Source organism: Dromaius novaehollandiae, chromosome 5 (genome assembly GCF_036370855.1).
Source record: "Dromaius novaehollandiae isolate bDroNov1 chromosome 5, bDroNov1.hap1, whole genome shotgun sequence".
Lineage (NCBI taxonomy): Eukaryota > Metazoa > Chordata > Aves > Casuariiformes > Dromaiidae > Dromaius > Dromaius novaehollandiae.
The window spans coordinates 70,788,189-70,810,102 of NC_088102.1; the positions used below are offsets into that span (position 1 = coordinate 70,788,189).

The 21,914-nt window shown below is 50.6% G+C and overlaps 1 protein-coding gene across 2 annotated transcripts; it reads left to right on the top strand.

Annotated features, from left to right (window-relative positions):
* Positions 1–1,055: 1,055 nt before the first annotated feature.
* Positions 1,056–20,742, top strand: RAB3IL1 (RAB3A interacting protein like 1). Of its 2 annotated transcripts, XM_064513306.1 has the most exons (11): positions 1,056–1,263; positions 6,799–7,030; positions 7,199–7,294; positions 8,477–8,554; positions 9,212–9,427; positions 12,942–13,070; positions 13,184–13,296; positions 14,234–14,257; positions 16,453–16,552; positions 17,599–17,665; positions 18,079–20,742. In XM_064513306.1, the coding sequence occupies exons 1-11, from the start codon at positions 1,253–1,255 to the stop codon at positions 18,159–18,161; spliced, it is 1,149 nt and encodes a 382-aa protein (XP_064369376.1). In that variant the 5' UTR covers positions 1,056–1,252; the 3' UTR covers positions 18,162–20,742. The 2 variants fall into 2 exon arrangements, with proteins under 2 accessions (XP_064369376.1, XP_064369377.1); XM_064513307.1 differs by lacking the exon at positions 14,234–14,257.
* The last annotated feature ends 1,172 nt before the right edge of the window (positions 20,743–21,914 follow it).

Here is a 21,914-nt window from a genome sequence, read left to right on the forward strand (position 1 = left end):
TTATGTTCCAGACTTTCCTACTGAGCCCACAGAGCTGTTTCAGCAGGAGTCTGAGGGGATGCTCTGTGCCAGGCGGGATGAGGCAAGTGTGAGGGCGTTGGCGGTTGCCCTTCCAGCTGTAATCGCAGTGAGATCTGCTTGCACACAGCTGCTTCCCCTGCACCAGCATCACGGCAGGGATCGTCTCTCTTTGCTTCTCCAAAGCTTGGCTTTACAGGGAGGCTTTTCACTAACCCCAGCGGTGCACACCTTGGACGTCTTGAGTCGGGACCCACAAAATCAGGACACTGACTTAGAAATTCTTGGATTTGTGCTTTTGATGACTATCCACTGGGCCTTTCATACTCTTCCCTGCAATCCTAAGGTCTAGAAACGTTGCCTAGTTTCTATCACTAGGAGCTGAGATTGGCATGATTTCCCGTTCCAGAAGCTGGAGGAAAACATTAAGTATCACAAGACTGATAAAACCATTGTATTTTGCAACCTTGTTGTCCTACCCCTGGGCAAGGAAACAACCTGCCTCGAAGTACAGAACCCTTTCTGTATCCCCAACCTGGGAGCTATGACCTTGTGTCAACTGCTGAGACAGCAGCTGAATTTCCGCTTGGGACGGAGCGTTACTCGGTGACCTGGGGAGAACAGCTTCGTCCCCACTTGCCTCTCCGGGTGAGGATACGGCTTCTTTCTGCCAGTCTTGCCCATGGCGCAGCCAGCGCTGGGCTGCAGGAGAGGCCTGGCAGGGGCTGCAACGGGGCCGGATTTGGCTCCGCACCCCGAGTCTGGACGTTGACTGGGACACAACGCAACTGAAAAGACTCCCACGCGGCGACAGCAGTAAAACACGTTAAAAAGCAGCCGTTGCTCCCCCCGAGACGCCGGGCACCGCCGCCCCCCCAACGGCCGCCCCTCCAACGGCCGCCCCTCCAACGGCCGCCCCTCCAACGGCCGCCAGCAGCGCGGCCCCGCCCCCCCCGCGCTCCCTGAGGGCGCTGCGCGCGGGGCGGCGCCCTGGAGGCGCACGCGCGCCTGCGGCCGTTGGAGCGGCGCCGCGGTCACGTGGCACCGCCCGCCGCCGCCCCGCCCCGCCCCGCCCCGCGGCGGGCGCGTCCTTCAGGCGGTGCCGCAGAGCCGGGCACGGCTGCGGGCCATGGGGGCGGCGGCGGCGGCGGCGGCAGCGGCGCTCACTCCTCCTCCTCCACCGCCGCCGCCGTGAGGAGCGGCGCCTTGTGGTGCGGTGCCGGCGGGACCCAGCATGCGGCGGGGGTAGGTGCGGGAGCCCGGCGGCTGCGCGCGGGGGCAGGGGGCGGCCGGGGAGCCGTTAGCGCCGCGCGGGGGAGGGGCGGCGGGGCCGGGCGGGCGGCGCAGCGGCGGCGGTTCCCCTGAGGAGAAGGGGCAGCCGGCAGCCCTGAGGGGCGGCCGCTCGGTGCGGGGGTCAGAGAGGTGCCGGGGCCGAGGCGTTTCGCCGAGCCGCGGGAGCCGGGTCGCGTTTCGCCGTTCAGCCCGCCGGGTTTGCGGTAACGCCTGGCGGCCTCGGGGCTCGGCCTCCCCCGAAGGCCGTCCCGGTGTGCGAGGGCTGTGTGTGCACACACACCGTGCGGCATGAAATCCAGGTACGGAGACAGCGATACCGCTCCACGGCGAGCCCCTGACATAAGCCGTGGCTGGTTGCTGTCTGTTGAGGCAAATGTAAGAAAAAGGAGTCGCTACGTTACACCGTAATGTAAGAAAAACAAATTGCCACGTTATGCCGTAATGGAATGCTAGCGTGCGTTGTGCCAAGGTAAACGTTTTTGGGACGTTTGTAACTGAGAGTCTTTTGGGGCAGGTGAGTAAATGCTGTCTGAGGACACGTGTCAGCGTGTCAGCTGTGCTCTGATTTCAGGCACGCACTGCAATCAGGGGTTACCATGTTCTTTCGGCTGTCAGGCTTTTGCTCTGGTTATGACGAGCGATTGGGGCAAAAAAGCCAGCTCCTCTGCGTGAGTTTGAGCAGCAGACTTCAACCTGGAGAGACCCGCAGGCTGTTCGTACAGGAAATAGTCCTGTCAGATCAGCATTAGAGGAAACATGTGGGGCCCTGCTGGAAAAAGTGCGGATCCTGCACATTTTTTGCCTTTTCTACAAAATCCAACTTTAGAAGGTTGTGGGTTTTTTTTTTCTTTTTTGAAGTTTCATTTCTTGCGTGTGGGGGACCTTTAGAATATGATACTGAGGATTTTCTGAGGAATGTAGCCTCCAGTCAGATGAGCAATGGAAAGAAGGTGCTAGCACACGCTGTCCTTTGGTCTCAGTGGGGGTATACTTCAAAGCCCCGGCAGGACAGTGGAGACAGGGGCTCTGCTGGGCAGGAGTCAGCAAAGCAGTGGCATTCTGGGGAATTCTGTTTGCACAGAGTGGAGAATTGCACTGTTCTGTAACGGAAGATAGAGTGTTTTTTTTCAGGAGAGGTTTTTAGGTCCCTTGGCATTACAGAGACTGTGTGGGTGGGACTGTTCTGTTCATCTGTGTCCTCCAGTTTTCTTCCGTAGCATGTGGAAGTATGCTAGAGCGCTTGCCTCCAAGACAGACAACTTTCACCTGAGAATTTGAGAGCCGTAAAGAAACAATATTTTTTCTTCCTGTTTTATGTAAGGGGTAGATTGGCTGTCTTGGTAGCTTAGCAGACTGCTGAAATGCTCCTTTTGATTTGTGTAGCTTTGCCTTTTCCCTTGCTCTTTGTCCTTGTTTTTCTTGTTACTTTTTACCAGCTGATCAGGTTTGAATTTACCTTTTCCTCCATCTTCTGCTCTTTGTTTCTTTGTGATCACAGAAGCCGGAGATGCTAAGACTGACCAGGCCCCATCGTGTCTGTTTCCCATCTAATGCTGAAGTATCTGGAGAGATGTGTTCCCTGTAACTTAGTTTAATCTCAAAAGGCCACAGCAGAGAGGGCTTCCACTACATCATCTGGGAGATGGTTTAACTGTTGAACAGACCTCTCTGGAACTCCTTCCCTGCTTCTTGGCAAACCCATTGCAGAGAACCTCCCCTGATATTGGTGGCAAGGATGGATTGGTCTCGTTCAGTTTCCACCTTCCTGTGATTGGTTTCATTCCTTTCTTTTGGGTCATTCTGCTGCTTAATCCCTCCCCTTCCTTAGTGTTTGGAGCCTTTGGAGACCTCCTTATCCCATTAGTGATGTCACTGTTTAGGTAAGTGATACACATTAGCTAATCTTGAGTGTTCTAAACCATTTTATTTCTTCTAGGCAGTTCTGCCTTTCCTCTGATTAACCAATGTGCCAACAGAGCAGCCCAGCTGGATGGAGCAGGCTCCGCACAGTCTGGACACCACATAGTGCTATTTCTCTCCCTCCCTCCCTCCCTCTCTCCCTCCCTCCCTCTCTGACTGGCCTCAAACAGCAGGTGTCTGTCCAGGCTGGGACTTCTTGTTGGTCATGGCTCACTCATTCAGACTCATCCCTCTGTGGGTTGCTTTTTATCAAGCAGTTCCAACCTGCTGAATCGCTTGATATGAATTATCTTTGCTTGGAGGCACTGGCTGTTCTTTATCCTCTGGCTGAAACTAATTTTATTTCCTTGCCTTTTCCTTTTCCCTCAGGTACCCTCTTAATATTATTTTCCACGCTTCCAAATTTAGCATTACCACCAGCATGAACACCCCCCCCCCCCCCAGATTTTTTCCAGTGGATGTTCAGTAGAAGAAGGTGGAGTCAGCAGGACCCCAGCTCCTTCTCTATCCTTTCTTACCTTCCAGCACTGCTGTGTGATCATCCTTCTGGTGCTTTCACTCGTGCATGCTTAATGAAGATGTCGGCAAAATCTTTGATACCACCTGCGTGTCCCGGTCCCGTGGTGCTGAAATAAAAATGCCGTTCAGTTTGCATGGCAGGGCCACCATGGGTGGTTCCGTGCTTGTAGTCTTCCAAGGGTCCAAAGAGTTTTCTTTCTGTGACTTCTCACATGCTTTTCTTCTGTACCTAAGCTAAATTAGCTGGTGGCAGTTTTCTGGCTGCTGCTTCCTTCCCTTTTTGAAAGATGATTGGGGACAGCTTTTGCTCGTGTACAACTTTGAGGAGAGGGAGGATAATCTCCAGGGCAATTTGCCTAGAAAAGGCAGTAGCACATGCTCTTGCCAGGTGACGTAGCCTAGGAGAAGAAGGCCTGTCAGTAGACAGCCCTCCTAATTTGACTGCTTTTTTTGCATTTGGGTCAAATGAAGGGGTCAAGGCTGTCTTGAGCTGGGCATGGCTGAGAAGATAAGCGTAGTCTGTCTGCGCTCTGTTGTACAGCAAGGGGAGCTGGGGCCAGAGCAGGGGAGAAGAGTGAGGCTTGTTCGGCGTGCAGGAGACGGGGCATGATCGGAAGAGGCTGGAAAAAGGGAGGAACAGAAAGTGAACCTTAAAGGGTAGAAGGAGGCTTGGCAAGTGACAGCTTCTGTGCAGGAGAAGGCAGTGGGCAAGAAGCAGTGGCCAGAAGGAGTGTGGTGGAAGGGGGATTGGTGCTGTGTGTGGAAGAGGACAGCACCAGCGCTCAGCTAAGGCTTGTGGCAGAGAAATGGCAGCAAGTTAATCGGAATTGCGGTGTGTGCATGCTGCTGCGTGGCTGGACATGATAGAAAGTTTCCACGTATGCAAGGCTTGATTGCGCTCCCTCTGACTTCAAATGGCCAGTGACCACATGAGGACAGCTCAATGAGTGAAAAAGGGGTGATGCTCATGCAGTGCCTCATCATGGGGATCAGCTGCAGAGCCTACTAAATTCATCAGCCTCTTCTGGGATCTGTGATAGCTTTCTGACAAAGTCATCCAGAGCACTGGGGAACAGTGTCCTGGGTGTGTTTTTTTTCTGGTTTGCTCACTCTATTAAGTCTGTGCTTGCCAGTCACTGCAACTAAGAAATAGGGGTTCATCTCAGCTCAGTGGAAATACTCTGTCTTAGACAGCTGTGTGGAGGACTTTAGTGGGAAACTGGCTAAATACTTAGTTAAAAATAGAGCTTTCCCTTCTGAAGCAGGAGGGGGGGGGGGGGAGGAAGGCTGGGTTTGCAGTGAAGAGGGTTAGAGCTTGTGTGTTGCTGGGGAATGAGAGCTCTACTGTCTTTTCTTGCTGCTACTCTTCAGTTGGGGAAGCAGTGTCCCTGAACTTAAGCCCACTGGGTGTTTACCGGAGTCGTAAACAAGCAGGCTGCTGTCTGTTTTTCTCTCCTGTTGCTCTGCGCTCTGTTCTGCGGGCATGCTGATTTGCGATGCCAAAGTCTGGGTGTCTGAGCAGTACTTCTGAAACTGAGGGATTCCTGGAGCAGCAGGCTTGAGTTCTCCAGCTTTATTCTGAGTTAAAGCATCTGGGACACACCAGTTGAGAAGGATAAAACCAGGAGTTACTAAATGCTTTGCTTTGACTAGTAAGCTGTGTGTGTGTCCAGATTTTAACTGACTGTGAGGGAGTACTCACTGTTGAGAAACCAGCCTTTCTTAAAAGGCTGAATGTCTTAAACTGTATTCGGTGTGATTCTTGAAGATCCTAGGATAGAAGTAGAGATTTTCTCCAAAGTCTTTATCTTGAACAGTCGTTTCCTCTCTGTTGCTGGTCTGGAAGCAATCCATACCAAAAGTGTGAAGTGCTTCAACAGGGAGACAGTGCCTGCGTGCAGTGCTGTTCACTGCATTTACTAGGCTTTGCTGGGAAGAGGCACAAGAGAAATGGCTCAGTCTCATGCTCCGTATGCCTGTGCTAACTTTCAAAATTTGCCTGGAATCAATGTGCAGGATAGGGGAACCGAGGCACAAATGTATGACAGAGCTTGCTAAGTTGCTCAGTGAAGGTGGAGGGAGGGTAGGTGGGTTTGCATCAGATTGCAGCATTCGTAGTCCAGAGCAGGGCTTCAGCACTGTCCTTTGCCTGCCAGGGGTAGGGACCAAGGTGGTGGTAAGTATCCAGCACTGCCTGTCACTTGGGCTCCTTGTCTCTGCGCATTTATTTCAGCCCTAAGCTCATCAGATGTCTCGCTAATCCTTGCAGGGCTTGACTGGACTGAGAATGGGTGTAGAAGTTGCTTTTGCTGAGAGTAAGGAAGCTTCTGATCTTCCTTCAGACCTGCGTTGGCTTCTTGGTTGGCTGCCTGGCTGGGGACTGCGTGATGCAGAGATAAGGGAGGGGGGGAAATGTTGCTCCTCCACCTCTATGTGAATCCTAGTCTCCCTGGGGATTTGCTTTCTAACGGGCTCCCCTGGTGATTCTTTCAGTCCTTGTTTGAAGAGCTGGATGGGAGGAATTGGCTCTTTTAGGACTTTCCCTTCCTAGAAGGGCCTCTGCTGAGGAAAAACAAGCCCAGCCAAGGGGGAAAGGGTCAGGTGCTGCTGTTGTGCACAAAGCAGGTCCCCTAAGCCTGTCCTGGCCTATCCTCCTGGCCTCGCTTTAGTGTTTTTGGGAGCCTGGAGGAGGATGTGTTGGGAGTGTTAGAGGATGGCTGTGAAACAACTGCTAGTCCTAGTTTTGGAGGAGGCCTGATGCTTTTCTGGCCCCCCATTCAGCTGCTGTAGGCAGATTCCTGCAGCGCAGTGGCCCACAGCCTTTTCAGTGCCTTTGATTGGGACCCACCACAGCTTCTCTAGCAAGCAGAGCTTGCTGCTGAGTGCCCTTTTTGGTGCAACGCTGCTCAACCTTCTCAAGATGTTGTGGAAAGCCAGTCAAGCCTGTCCTGATGTTGCCTCCAAGGGTGTTTCTCAGCCTGGCAGGTGTGTTGATTGCCCCCAGTAGACAGCTCCCGTGTGAAGTTTCACTGTATTGGTACCCCACAGCCAGGCCTGTTTTGAGGAAGATAGCCAGAAGCAGCCAGCTGTGGGACACTGGAAGCCGCTGATGCCGTCCAAAGGCAGCAAGGAGGAGCCGGAGCCTGAGTGCCAGGACCCAGGTGGGGATGAGAGCCAGTCCACCGAGCAGCTCAACGTCTCCCGTCTGCGCAGCTCCTCAGTGGAGATCCGTGAAAAGGGGTCCGAGTTCCTGAAGGAAGAGCTGCACAAAGCGCAGAAGGTAAAGCCCAGGGTTTGTGAGAACACCCAAGAATGGAGGTGCAGACTTGGGAAGTGGGGTTTTCTTAGAGGTAAGGGAGGGAAGGGGCTAAATGCCACAGTCTGGAGCGGATGGAAGGGGAGACAAAATGCTTTGGAGCTCTCACATTCTTGTCCATTCCCTGGACAGGAGCTGAAACTGAAGGACAAGGAATGTGAGAGACTGTCAAAAGTCAGAGAACAGCTGGAACAGGAACTAGAGGAGTTAACAGCTAGTCTGTTTGAGGTACCGCCCTCTTTCTCTTCCCATTGTTTCTTAATCTAAGCTCACCTCCACCACCTTTGAGGTAGGCTTTCCCTGAACCATACTCGTCCTACCTCTTCCCACAGTTTCCTTCTTCCACCTCTTCTTTCCCCCTTGGAGAAGCAGACCTGGGCAATGCTGCAGGCGCATCCTCATGGAGGCTCTTACCTGCTCCTGGGGAGGGTTTGCATGTGTTCCTCTCCCATCTTGCCGCCTGTAGTGTGTCATAGAGGGCACAACAAGCAAGCATGGGTTCATGGTTGCAAACCCAAGCAAAACCAGATGTCCCCATCCCGTGGCTGCTCTGTAGCAAGGTCTGGACAGAAGCTGCTGTGTAGCAAAGACGAGTGACTTGTGGCCCTGCCTCATGTCAGCCCTTGCTTGGGGAAGGAGCAACTGGAGCATCCCCAGCATACTGGGCTCCAGTGAGTGCTCAGAGGACTTGTAGTTTTTTATATATAAATTTTTTTATTTATATATGTGTGTGTATGTATAAAATATGATTCTGGCCAAACACTATGCTGGCAAAATCCCATTTCCCACCAGCTCTAATCTCTAGGTCTGACTGGGCAGTGAGGAAGGCAAGAGCCCAGCTGCATCTTTGAGGCACAGGCTGGTGTTGCACGTAAGGGCCCTGAGAGCATCCCCCCTCCTGGAGGTTTGGTTGCCTGGGCTCAGGGCCAGCTTAGTGATAGCACAGCTGAGGGCTGCCCAGGAAGCCCAGCCAGTGGGTCTGTGTCAGAATTGCGGAGGAACAAGACCAGGTGTGGACATAGCTGCTGCTTGGCTGTGACCTAGCACAGGTAGGAGCCAGCAGAAAGGCCTCAGCTTTACAGCAGGTCCCGGTGGGGGGAAGGAGCGGCAAGCTCTTGCTTCTAACTCTCTTCACAACAGCTCTTATCAGCAAAGGAGATGACCTTGGACTCAGCCAGCTAAACTCCTAGGAGGGGGATGCACTCTGGGCCCTGATGCTGACAGCCTTGTTCTGGGGAGCTCTGGGGGAAGACTCCTCGCAGCTGACAGCGTAAAACCTTTGGATGTGGCAGTGACGTCTGTCTCCCTGCCTACTCGCACAGAGCATGTGATACGGCAGAGCTGTGGCCTGCCCGGTGAACTCTGCGAGTTGGGGCTGCAGCAGGCAGACTAAAACTCTCTCTGGTCCAGGAAGCGCACAAGATGGTGAGAGAAGCAAACACTAAACAGGCGGCGTCAGAGAAACAGCTGAGGGAGGCACGGGGGAAGGTGAGAACTGCGCTCTCTGTGACTTGATCTCTGTGCTAGGTTGGTGCCATCTCTGCCTGGCCTTGCCACGGTGCTGTTTGTTGGCTGGAGGAGAGCAAAGCGTCCGCTGCTTTGCCTCCCTCAGATGCTGTGTTGGCTCTGCTCCCTCTCCAGCAGACAATGACTGAGGGTGGGGGCGGGGGGAAGGCTTCCTTACAGTCCTCTGCTGATCCAGCTGCCCTTTGAGGAATGGATTTCAGAGGATCCATGGAGAAGTGACCTGTTGCTGTTTAACTGCCACAGCTCTGTGGACTGAGAGAGTAGGGAGCTGGGGAGTGAGAATGTCTTGACTAAGCTGCATCACGGGGCTGCTGAACTGGTTCGTTCTTGAGGACAAAGAGAAATTGCTTCTGGGTTGTTGGATCTTAAAAGCCTGGGGCAACAGGTGCTCAGACTGTTGAGGAGGTGAGGGAAGGATTTCCAAATGTTGTTGTTCCTCTCATTAAGATTCTAGGTGATGGTGGGTGTTTGGGAGAATGGGGAGAAGGCTGCATAACTGGGTCCGTAGCTGATAGCCCTAAGTCCCCAACAGGGTTCCTTGGGGCTCTTGTGTTTGGTGGGGCGCTGCAGGCTCAGCAGGTACTGAAGGTGCTGCGGACTCCTGCCTTGTCTCCTCAGATTGACATGCTGCAGGCCGAGGTGACGGCTTTGAAGACTCTAGTGATCACATCCACACCTTCCTCTCCAAACCGGGAGCTGCACCCACAGCTTCAGAGTCCCACCAAGGCTGTCTTCAGGAAAGGGCATGGCCGAAACAAGAGCACCAGCAGCGCGGTGATCACAGCTGCCAGCCAGAGTGTGACCCCAGAGCCAGTCAGCCATGAGTGCAAAGAGGTGGGTGAGGGCGACTGACTCCATCAGCCTTGGAGCTGCTGCTGTCGCTGTGCTCCCAGGGCAGGGTTCTGTGCAGGGCTTCCTGGAAAGCTCTGTGGTTTCAGTGTTGGAAGAAGTTGCGTGAGCAGTAGCATGGCTTGTTCCCTGAATTGTGCTGAGCCAGGCTCTGGAGGGTTTCCATTTGTGGAGACTTCCCCTTCTGGGAACGACATTCAAGGCTGCGTCAGGACAGCTGCTAGAGGAAGCATTTTAGGGATCTCCAGAGGGCATGGACAGATCCAGGAGTTAGCAGTGCTGGCAGTGGGTGTCTCAGGAGCTGCTTAGTAGAAAGCCAGCTTTCTGCTGCATCTTGATGGTTGAAACCGCTGCCTGCTCTGATGTGGCTTTGGTTCCTTCTCTCTGCCTAGTATGGCTTAATGGTTGGAGCCTGGGCCTGGATGCTACCACTCCTCCATGAACTTCTGGTCTCTGTCTCCCGTTGGTTGTTCTTGGGCATGTCACTGTTCTTCCTCTTCCTACGGGGCATATACTTAATGTTTATCTTCCTCGCCAACTGCACGTTACTGGAGTGGGACAGAGAAGCATACAAGGCATTTGAGAATATCTTTCAACCAAACCCTGTTTAATTCCCTTCGGTGATTTTTATGATCTTTTCTGTTTGTTCCCCACCTGCTGGGACCTTGGGTGTAAGTAATGTTCCTGCCTACTAGAAGGACCTTTCCACCTGGGACTAGCCAGATGTGTGCACAGCTGTGCCGGGAACCAGAAAGAAGACTGCCTGTGGCATTTGGTCAGGAAGAGTGAAAATGAGCGAGAATGCAGTGGAAGGTGTTGATGGGGGGACATGTCTCTGCTGATTTTTCTGCACCTGTGGCCTCTGTCTTGAGGCAGCATGAGGGGAACAGGAAGGTTCCTGGTCACTTGGCGTGTGCTGAGGACACAGGCATAAGGGCAGTTAGTGGAATTAGTACCCTTGACAAACAAGACGCTGCTGGCAACACTGGTAATCCCAGTATTAGGCAATGAATTCAGTGAACGTGCCTTGACAGCTTCTGTATAGCGCTCTTGTTGCTAGAGTTTGGATGAAATGCTCCAGGCAGTGTTGTCTATAGCCCCTGTCCTGAGACAGCAGTAGCAACAGGAGATGAAGATCTTTAACTGCTCACAGAACGAGGAACAAAGGCTGTGTCGGAAAGAAAACCAAGGGCAAAGTCAGCTCAGTAACTGTAAAGCCATGCTGCACTGGTTTCTCTTGGTCAAATGGAGAAGAGTCCAGATATGCTGGAAGTTGGTGTCAGATACATAGTTAGAAGCTGCTTTGGGGGCCAGGAAGGAAGGTTCTTAATCTTTAGGTCCTGTGACCTCTCCCAATGCTAACGATTCCTTCAGTCAGGACAGAGGAGCTCCAAACTTGAGACCCCTGAGTTAGGTGAACCACTGACTACCCTGAAGAAGTCACCTTGTGCCTACTGTAAGCGGGGATAACTTTTGCTGACTGGGTAGTTCATTTGGTTGTTCTCAGCTCAACCTCAGCAGAGCTTGTGCTGTTCAGAAAAATGCTAGCTCTTGTAAGTCACTTGCTTCTTAAAAGTCTGGACCTGTCATCAATGTTACAGATCACATTTCTTTGTATAGACAATTTCTACCTGCTGCAGATATCTTGGAGCTTAAAATGCCAGTGTTATAGTTCCCTGAGTGACTAATAATTTTATGTATTAAGGATGAGTGGGTTTTTTTTGTTTTGTTTTCTAAACTTACTAACTCTTGTCTCTCAAATTCTTTAATGGCCTGTGTGAGAGGTGGTAAAAGGGAACCTGGCACTTGGAGATTAAGTACTCTGTGCTTTATGGAAAAACATGCACCTTAAACCGAGCCTAAAAATGGCAGAAATTCTGTTCCCTTTATTGCGCCTCAAGCTGAAGTCCAAAGGTGTGGCTTGTGGCTCTGCGATATCTTGAGCAGTGGGCTTAGCTCCCAGAAGGAGAGGGCTTCAGCCTGTGTCTTTATCTGTTTGTCTCACGTCTTTTTTACCTCTCTTTCTTGCCTATCTCTAAACCTTTTCCTTGACTGTCTGTCTCTTCCTCTGCCCTCAAAGTCTGGGGTACCCGCTCTCCTCTCTCTGCTCCTTTGTATCATCCCTGGGAAGGCTATCCACATCACCTATGAACCAGCCTGGCAGGCCTTGGGGGCAGATGCTTCCTCATCCTTGCGGCAGGTAACCTTTCTGGAGGCTGGGCAAGGCGTTGAGAACAGGATTGGGGAGGGTGGGACCCATGTGCCTCTCACTTCCAGCTTTTCAGTTCTAGCTTCCTTTTATGCTAACCTCCATTTTTTGTTTTGTTTCTGTTTGTTTCTCAAATTGTTTTTCCATCTTGTGGCTCTGAAGCTGTCTCCTGGCACCAGGTGAGCAGTCTCCATAGCACAGAGCGAGTGTGCTAGAACTTGGACCTTTCTCAGCTTTCTTCACTCATTTTCTGTATTGCTCAGTGGGTTTATTTTTTTATTTTTATTTTTTTTTCCTCCTTTCAGCAGCTTTAACAGGATTTGCTGGCCTTTTAAGGAGATGCTCTGTCAGTCAGGTTGGTGGTTGGGCTGATGCTGCCATCTGGGGTTGAAATGTCAGGCCCCAGAGAGTCTCCAGCCGGCTAGGAATGCAGGATGGAGGGAGCAACCTTCCTGCTGGCTCGAGAGAGGAGAGCAAGCTCTGTCCTGGGTCCCTCGCTGCTGAGGAGTGGTAATACTTGCGAGCCCATCTGTAAAGGGAATGAGTAGGCATTGGAATCTGGATCTATTTCTGCTCTTTGAGCTCCCTTGGAAAGACCTGGCTTCCTACGCTCGGCTTGCCTCCGCCAGCCTACGTGACTGTCCAGCATTCCCATTACTTCAGAACTCGAGTGTTTGGGGAGTCTCAGGACTTGGAGTGGTCTTTAAAGGGCTGGCACACCTTGTTACTTAGACTTGCTAATTGTAGTCTTGCTGATGGCTGTTTGTTGGTAGTAGTGTGTGTGGTTCTTTTTTTTTTTTTTTTCCTCCCCCCCCTTCTTCTCCAATTCATCCTTTTTTGCGTAGCAATCCTTTGCTTACAGAAGGGTTCTGCCTTCTGTGTCCTGGGTGTCATTGCCACTGTGCTTTGCCATTCAGCTGCCCTTGTCATTCTTGTCATAGGCTGAGTGGGAACTTGGTCCGCATAGCAGTTGCCTGGTGGCTTTCCTGCAGCAAAGGCTCTGGCCTGCCTGGAGGAAGATGAGAAATGCAGGTGTCTAGTGGGTTTATTCTGCTAGAAACCTGCATAGCTGTGTCAGTCCAGTGCAGAACTGATGGGTGGGAGACAGAAGACCTCTTGCGTGAGCCTGGTTCCCTCAGATGCTTCTGTGATGTCTGAGCCTTTCTCAATGCTGAAGCAAATGTGTTTAGAAGCTAGGTTTACCCGCATGCTAACAGATGCCTTCTGATAAGGTATCTCTCCCTTTGACCAAACTCTTCTCTTCCCACCCTTCTTGGACACTTGCTGCAGGTCGATTCCATTTTATTTGCTGAGTTCCAGGCCTGGAAGGAGTCTCCAACTCTGGATAAATCCTGCTCCTTCTTGGACAGAATTTACCGAGAAGATGTAGGACCATGCCTGGATTTCACTAAGCAGGAGGTGAGTGCTGGAAAAGGAGGAGAAAAACTGCACAGTTGGGCAGCACCGAAGCTGTACCCTCTCTGGAGGGTCCATTGCGCATCCATACCTGCAGTCATTTCTCTTTGCTGCAGCTGTCGGAGCTGGTGCGAGCAGCTGTGGAGCAGAACACACTCACCATTGAGCCTGTTGCTTCGCAGACGCTGCCTGTGGTGAAGGTGTCAGCAGTAGAGTGTGGTGGGCCAAAGTAAGGAACCTCTCTTGTGCTCCCTTTTTTCTTCCCTTGCCGCTGGTCTTTTTGTGCCTCTGCATGGTGTTTGGCCAGGCCTTACACAGTCAGATGAGCTGAAAGGTTACCAGGGCTCAGCTGATTGTGCTCCTAGTTTATGGTCAGCTCTAATTCAGCTCAACTTAACCCTCCACCTCATGTGAAGAGCTTGGTATTTCAGTTCAGCTGATGTACTGACACTGACTGTCTGGAGGGTAACTCAGTGGTGTGTTAGTGCCTTCAAGCTCCAAAGAGGTTTTTTTCTCTTCCCCCCTCCTTCCTAAAAGGCGAACCCATTTTAATGGTCTCTGAAGGGTGTGTTTTTGCATACCCTAGGATGAGAGAGCTAAGTCAGAGCAGTGTTATCTCATGTGCTTGCATCCCATGAGGTTTGAGCTCGCCTCGCACTGCTGACTTTGACGATGCTCCAGGTAGTTTTGAGGCTAGGTCAGAAGAGATCCCTTCTCGCTGCTTAATATCTCTCCCATGCTGTGACTGCACTACTGGAAGGGGCTGTGGCTGCTCCAGAGCTGCACGGCTGTATGTCTGATGTGACAAACAAATTACCTCCAAGAAGAAGAGCAGTAGCAGAAGGTGACATGCTCTTCCAGACCAAGAAAGGGGACTTTATTCAGCCATTGAATTAAAGTCTGGTCAGGGCTTGTACTCTCCCTCTCTCTCTCTGTCTGTCTCTTCTTCCCTCTTCTCCCACTCCCCCCTTTCAAGCAGAGCGTCTTCTAGGCTAAGGTGTTCCTGTAACTGAACTCTGCTCACATGCGGACTTCCTACCATGCTCTTCTGCATTTTCTTATCTCTAGACACACTGTTCCATGAGCATGTGTCAGGCCTGTGCTGAGAACAACCCATCCTGTGTTTATCCTGATCAGTTTCCTTCTGATTTTTTTTCTCTTCACAGTGGGTTCCGGTCACAAATTGTAACGTAAGTGAAGTATTTGTTTGTTTAGTCAGTGATCAAAGATCTCTGATCCGTTAACAAGTTACTAACTTAGTGGGGATTAGCAGCTTTGAGGCTAGAATTGAACTAACCTAAATTCTTAATGCTGTTTAATTACCACGCAGACAAGGTGGTAAGTAGCCTTGCTTGTGGCAAGAAATGGCCCAGAAGGGGTTTGTCTGTGTTCAGATGCAAAATGCTGATTTTTATGGCACCTTTGGGCATGTCGTGCAACAGAGGCAAGAAAGCAGCCTATTGCACAGGCCCCAGTCCAAAACTTTCAGGAGCTTAGGCTTGGACTGAGTTGGCCGCTACGTTCTGTGACATTGTCCGTGCAACATTGGAGTAAAATGTTGGTCTTTCCAGAAGATGCTGAGGCCCACTGGCTTGCACCCCGGGGTGTGTGGAGTGCCAAAGGGTAGGTGTTCTCATGCTGTGGTTTAGTTACTCCTCGCCATGGTTGTGGTAACCTGGGTTACACCAAATGGTACCAGTGAAGCTGGGAGTAACCAGCATGATTCTCGTTTTCTTGTGTTCGGCAGTGCCTAAATTAAGGACCTCTTAAAGGTATCTGTTTTACAAAGATACTGTTTGCCCTGCACTTACTGAGGAATCAGTCGTCTTCAGTTGTGTTAATATTTGGGGAGTGAGCACGTCTCATTGCATCTGAGCGCTTACAGCCCACGCTTCCACTTTTATCTGTTAGCTAATATTTGCTTGATAGGAGGGGAAAGCAAGTACTGACACACGCTCAGAAGCTCTGCAGATCATCTGCTGCTGTTTTTATTGTCATCTTTGGCCTCTGGAGCAGTTCTTGCAGCTGGGGAATGATGTCCCTCTTTCACCATGCCGACACTTGGTCTCTGAGAATGTGGTAATGACTGTGCAGCAGGAAATTCTACTTTACTGTATTAAGTGATGATGAAGGAAGCCACTGGCTGATACTGAGAACCATTCATCATCTTGTGTAAATAATGGAAGGAAATTGCAAGAAAATAGGTGCATGCTCCCCTCTTTCTGATCGTATCCATCCTTTGCTGGTCTTCCTCGGCTCTGAGCTGTTTTGAAAAGACTTCTATTTTCTCTGTTTAATCTAAAATCATCTTGCAATTGTGAAGCTAAGCTTTTACCCTGTCTGCACAGGAAGGGATTGGCTTGTTCTTAGGGACTGCAAACCTTATCCAAAAACCATTGAAGTCTGTGCAAAGCCACTCCATGCGGCATCAAGTGGACTGGGTTCAATTCAGGCCCCAGCTAATTAACAGGAGCCCAGCATAAAGGCTGCCATATAGCTTTTTTGAGTTCCCAGTTTGAGCAGCTGGTGAAAACACGGTTCGTGCCACTTGGTGGTGAGAAAGGATGATGCAAAAGTTTGAGAGGTCACACAGAATTCCTATTGGCTGCTGCTTGTGCCACAGAGGAGATCTCATTTTTAAATCTTTCTTTTGAAGTTTCGATGTAACACTTGCAAGGTGAACCGCTGTCCTTAAATGTTTTTCCTGGAGTGTGGTAGCCTTGTAGGCTTAGTGTATGGTAGGGTCCAAGCAGGGACACTTTTCAAGGAAAGTGCCATGTTGGAGGACACTGAAGAAAGGTGGCAAGTCATGAATTTCAGGGCCCTGCCACGGATGGGACTGATTCTGCTCAAATGCTGGAATTATTTGTTCTGAGACCAGGTTTGATCCCCAGGCAGCAAGTATGTAACCCAGCAGGGAAACAGAGATGCTTGGGCAGAAGCTCCTGCAAAAGCCTTGCCTGGAATGTAGGAGAGACATGCAGACCCCAGATGATATTTATTTTACACTGCTTCAGGCTAACTTCCTTCATATTTTCTGTGGTTCTGTCATAGGCTGTCTGCCAGGGAAGGGATACTGTCACAGTTTACTTGGGCATGGAATAATTCATGGTAGCAGATGTTTAGTCTAGGGTCTCCTAAACCTGCTATTTCTGGAAGCTTCTGAGGAGCAAAAGGCTTGTGTTAGCCCTGTTTGCATGTGTGTTTTTTTTTTTTTTTTTTCTTTTTTCCCTCTCTTTCTACTGGAAGCTGACTGACACAGGCCTGGTTTCTGAGCTCCCACTCTCATCTCTTTTTGGAGATTTTCTTTAGCTTTTTAGATTGCCAAGTTCTACTGTGCCACTGGATTGCCATAGGCTGAAGTGTTGTTTTTCTTTCCCTGCAGGAAGTGTGCTCTAAGTGGCCTCCCCAGGACCTGCAAGCACCGTATCATGCTGGGGGATTCTGGGAATTACTACTACATTTCGCCATCCTGCAGGGCCAGGGTGAGTCTTCCACCTTTCCAGGGTGCCTCGGCCTCCAAAACTGTTCCAAACCCCAAGATGGAAGAGCTGTTGGATCAGCCCTCAGTCCTTATAGGTCTCTATCAGTTTGAGTTTGGTTCCTGGAGTCGGGGTGGCTATTGGTCAGGCTCTCTAGGGTGTAGGTCTTGGGTCCACCTCAGGGTATGGTGCTCTAGCTTATGTTCCTTCAAGCAATCTGTCTTCAGTGTGATTAATGAATCAAATCATGGAAGATAGAGTCCTTCCGCTCCCCCCTTTTTCTCCCTCCTTTCTTGAAGACTAATTTTCAGCTCTTTAAATGCTGGCTCTTGTTACTGTTCCAGTACAGATCAGTGACTCAAACGGTAATGAGGACAAACTGTCCTTTTCTTCAGAGGGCAGGGAGAAGGTGAACGATTTATTAATGTTGCTGTTGGGGCCCTGATTCAGCAGAGCACTTCTTCAAAGCCTCTGCCCTGTGCTGTTCTGCAGGTTCTCACCATTAAGCATGTGCTTAAATGCTGTCTTGAGCTGCAGATCAAAAGAGCCAGCCCTGCAAACGTACAGCTTTCTGAGACAGGCTGTTGGTTTTCTACATGGCCTTAACTTGGCTGATTTTTTTTGTCACTTGCTCCAAAACAGTGCAGTGTATCATGAACTCCCTTCACTTCCCCGGACACACACTTTCTGCAAACCTTTAACTCCAGAGTCTTTTCATTCAGGAAGGGGACAGTGCTCTCCAAGGAAGTTCATGGCTTTGCAGCCACATTCAGTGGTGATCACTTATGTCTCAAGCTGTCAGTAATCTGGAGTTCTTGCACAGTTTGTCCTGGGTGGTGCAATATCTTGGGATGGGATTGCAAATGCCCAGAATTTTGTTATATTTACCAGCTTTCTTCCTCTCTCTTCCCCTCTGACAGTATGTGGTGCTGTATCTCAGCTGCTTGAACGTGTTGAGAGAGTACTCCTGCTGGGAATTATGGCTGGCCTCTTGACAGGCCAAGCAGTTCTGTAGCTGACTCCTTTTTCTCTCTCTTTCTCTCTCTCAGATCACAGCGGTGTGCAACTTTTTCACGTATATTCGCTATATTCAGCAGGGCTTGGTGAGGCAGGACGGTAAGAGGGGATAACGGCTGCGTGCGGTGGGAGTGCCCTCTGTGGGCCATTGGGAGCAACTGAAGGGTTCTGTTCAGCGTGACAGGAATGGGGCCAGCTTGGGGTACCCTGAACTCCCTGTGTCCTTGAGAAACAGTTAAATGGCAGAAGAGAGGCAAGAGAGGTTAATGACTGGGAGGGAGAGGAGCACCCCTTCCTTGCTCATCAGCTCGTTGGGAGCTCTGCCCCAGGGTTGAGCTGGTATGGGAATAACCTGCTGGCCCCTCTGGCATGTCTGCTTTCCCTGCTTGTGGATGAGTCTGGCTGGGCTGTGCCAAAAGCCTAGCACAAAATCAGGTGGTGTCCAGCTGTGTCTTGCTGACTGTGTTTTTGTTTTTCTTCCTCCTCTTTTCCCATCCCCTTTTGCTTTGCAGTGGAGCTGATGTACTGGGAAGTCATGCGGCTCCGGAGGGAGATGTCTCTAGCCAAACTTGGTTTTTTTCCCAGTGAGATGTAAGCTGAGGCCCAGGTGTGGAAGGAAACCGCTCCTGTACGAATGGTTTGCCGAACAGATGAATGTGGTGCCTCTCCCACAGTGGGCCTTGCTTCCTCCCCTCCCTCACTCCCTCTGCCTGATGCTGATCATGGAGCAAGAAGCACAAGTTCCCCCTTTGGCTGTCCCACTTCTCTGACTGTGACTGGAATGCAGCTACCATGCTGCTGTCTCGGAGCCGGGCTGGTCCTGGCTGCTCTGGGGGTGGCCATCTACAGACTGTTCTCTGTGGAGTCTCCTTTGTGCAGTCTATATCCAATTTTTAAACTTTTGTTTTTATATGCAATCTGCTTTGGCATTGTCTGAGGCTAGTCCTGTGCAAGACAGGAGTCTTGGGCTCCCTTCTTTATAAGCAAGTCTTTCAGGACAGATGCTGGCTGTCTGTCCACTTCCTCCTTGGGGTGGAGGGTGCTGTTGCCCAGCCATACACCTAGCCCTTGCTGATCACTTACTCCTCTCACGGCCCTGCAAATGCCAGCAGTACACAATAATCTTATGGAGAGCCATGAACAGCCTGTTTCCAAGTACTTCTTTGCTCCTTTTAAGGAGCCTTCAAGAGAAGCTTTCTACTAGCTGAGTCACAAAGAGGGTTTTGTTTCTGTTTTTAGCTTGCAATTTGGCACTGGGTTCTTGTAATCCAGGCTGGGGGAATGGTCAGAGCTGAGGCCAGAGCTGTGCACCTGGGGCCTTCAGTGGAAGAAAGTGAGCAGGGGAATTGTATAACTCACAGCTGGCCAAAGCTTGGCTGCAGTCAGTGCAAAATGTTTTCCTGTAGCCTAGAGAATCTGCTGCAGTCATCACAGGCAGATGCAGATCCTCACGGATGTTGCCCTGTGACAGTCCTAGGTGCAGAAAGCCCCCTGTGGTGGTCTTAGATAAGAATCTCTGCCACAGGCAAATGCCTCTGAGCTGTTCTTGCTCTGAGGGTAGCTTTGGGCACTGCTGTTCCCACTGTCCCAAAGGAAACCATGGTCCCAGGCCAGGTTCTTTCTGTCTCCAGAAGGTGCATGCCGAGGTTGGGCTTTGAGACCTAGAGATTTCCTGCCCAATATAACACCAGGCCTGGAGATTCACTTCTGTTGTGGAAACCCAGCTTTTTGCAGGCTGCCATCCCCAATGGGGAAGTTTGAGACATCTTTGCATGTACGTGTGAGGGATGTGGCCACAAGATGCCTCAAGACGTGCTGGGAGGGATGTGGCCAAAGCTTTTGGAAAGCAGAGGCCCTCTATAGCTCAAGCTCAGCCCCAGACCTTGTCTATACAAACTGCGTTAAAGCCATGACAGTGTTTGATAGCTGATTAGTCTTCAGTGACTGCAGAATCATTTCTGCCACTACCCTGGGGCTTTCATCACATGTGGCATTTCTGCACTCTGGCTCTGGGATGTTACCCTGTCTCTGTGCTCATAAGAGCTCCTGTCTTAGCAGATTGGTGCCCAGAACTGGATCACTATCCTTAACTCCATTGAGTTTCATCGTCTTCTGGGGGATGCTGCAGTAGGAGCTTTGTCTTTAGTGGAAGAAAACTAACCCAAGCTGCTGTGGTTTTGTCCAGGGGAGGGAGGAATAGATTGGGGGAAGACCAGGTTTTGGTTTGGGAGCTAGTGCAAGGACAACTTCACAGTAGATCTGAGAAAACCTTGCTGTGGAAGACCCTCATGAGTGCAGGCTTTTCTGTCACTGAGCAGAGACTTGCTATATGCTGCTGCGTTGCTCCTCAGGGGACTCCCTTCCTTATAGCCATACTGGCATATGCTGTCACTTGCCAAGGGTGAGTAGCCATGTGAAACATGAGTTGTCATCCCTGGAGCTGGGAGAACACGTTGCTGGAAATACGTTCTACTTTGGAACCCACCTTCAGCTCCAGAAGGGCTGGAGCCAGAGTAGTTGTTACCATCCCGGTTCTGCTTTTGCCTCCCTCACAGCTGAGTGCCCTTAGTTCATGCTGCTCACCGTAGCTAGGTGAGTGCATGTGTCTGCTACTCTTCACCAAAGAAGTAAGTGTCAAATGTAGAGTAAGTGTGGAGAAAGCACCTTTGGTGTAGAGTCAGACTGGGTCTTAAGCTGATGATAAACCTGCACTTTTTTTGTTGTCTTTGGATTTGTGGCAATTTGACACCAGCTTTTCAAGAGGAAAAAATGGAAATATCCTTCCCCAACTGCAGATTTCAGCTCAGGTAAATTCCATTCATGGTAGTTTCCCCTTGGATCTGCTCCCCCTGGACCTTTGGATATCCACATGTTTCCATGTGCCATTAGCTGCTGCATTGCACAGCAAATGTAGCTGCATTGCAGCAGTGGAAGTGAGATGGTCTCTCTGTGTAGGAGATGTTTTCATTTGTGGGGTTCCCCCCCCCCCCCAGTGTCACTTTGTAAAGCACTTTGGGATGAAAGGAATTAGAGAAATGCATTGTATAAGGTTGTCTTACATTTAAAACAAAGCATAGAGAACAATTTGTAAGTTAATCTGAAGTCACTCCGTTAACAGCAGGATGGTTGCACCCTGCTCTTTATTAAAGGAAAATAAACATTTGCTGTTAACCGCCTGAGGTCTGGTTGCAGTTCAGAGGTCAGGCTGGTGTGTGTGTGCGTGCAAATTCAGTAGCAAAACAAAAAAAATCTGCTTGGATAGGGGAGTTTGGCTGGCTCGTGGTCTGACCTGGGATAGTAGGTGGGAGTTTGCAGGGGTGGTTGAGAGATGCGGAGTAGTAAAAAGCCTTTAAAAATTCCCTATTAACAACTGTGGCTGTCTGGAAAAAATGGACAACAGAAGCGCTAGAAGATGAAGTGGAGAAGGGCTGCCAGTCTGATTGCATGGCAGTTAGAGTAGATGTTAGGGCTTCACTTCCCCTCAGCTGGCAGGCTCGCAGGGATGGCTTAGGTTCACAGCAAGGTTAAGGAGAAAGGCTGACTCAGTGGCAAGCACTGTGGAGCTTGTGCTGGAACATGGCTAAAGGCACTGCAGGGTGGGGGGAATGTGCTGTCTTCAAATGTGAAGCAGCTGGAGGGGTTGGATCTTCCTTCTCTGCCTGCAAGGTTACAATTTCTGACTACAGAAGGCAATGAATAGCCTTTTATCTGTGCTGCTGGGCTGAAAGATGCTCTGGAAGCTAATGCTCTCTTCTGGGCAACAGGCAGGCTTACGCTCTACACCCTCTCACCAGTGTGTCTCCTAAGGGATTAGGGTTTTCAATGGTTTTCTTCAGTCTGCCCCTCCTGTAACTGGCTGCTGCTTGACTTGGGCACCATAGCTCAGCTGTCTCAGTAGTAGTAGTAGTTAGGCCAGTATCTTTGGTCCTGTTTCCATCCAAAAGAGAGTTAGAGCAGTTGCGGCACTGGCCACAGTGTGACTCAGTCCTGCTGGTTAATTCAAGGACCTTCCTCTGTGCTATTTACTATACGGTCCCTAAACCTGGTGAGCAGGATCCCAGGGCAGCAAGATACTTTTCTGAGCCCTCTTCCAGGCTGGATGCAGAAACAACTCTTGCATTTTCCCTGAGGAGCTCTCGATTTGCTCTCCCTGCTGGGTGGTGATTAATGCTAGTGCTGAGGGCTGGCAGAAGTGCCACGAGGTAACTCAAACACCAAATGCAGTTGGATCCCCACTGGGCTCTCGGTTGCCCAGCTGCTTAGCTTTTAACTTGATTAATTCAGCAAATGATTTGGGAGGAGAAGCTGCTCCCAAACTTATATTATGTTTTCAGACTTTATTTGGGAA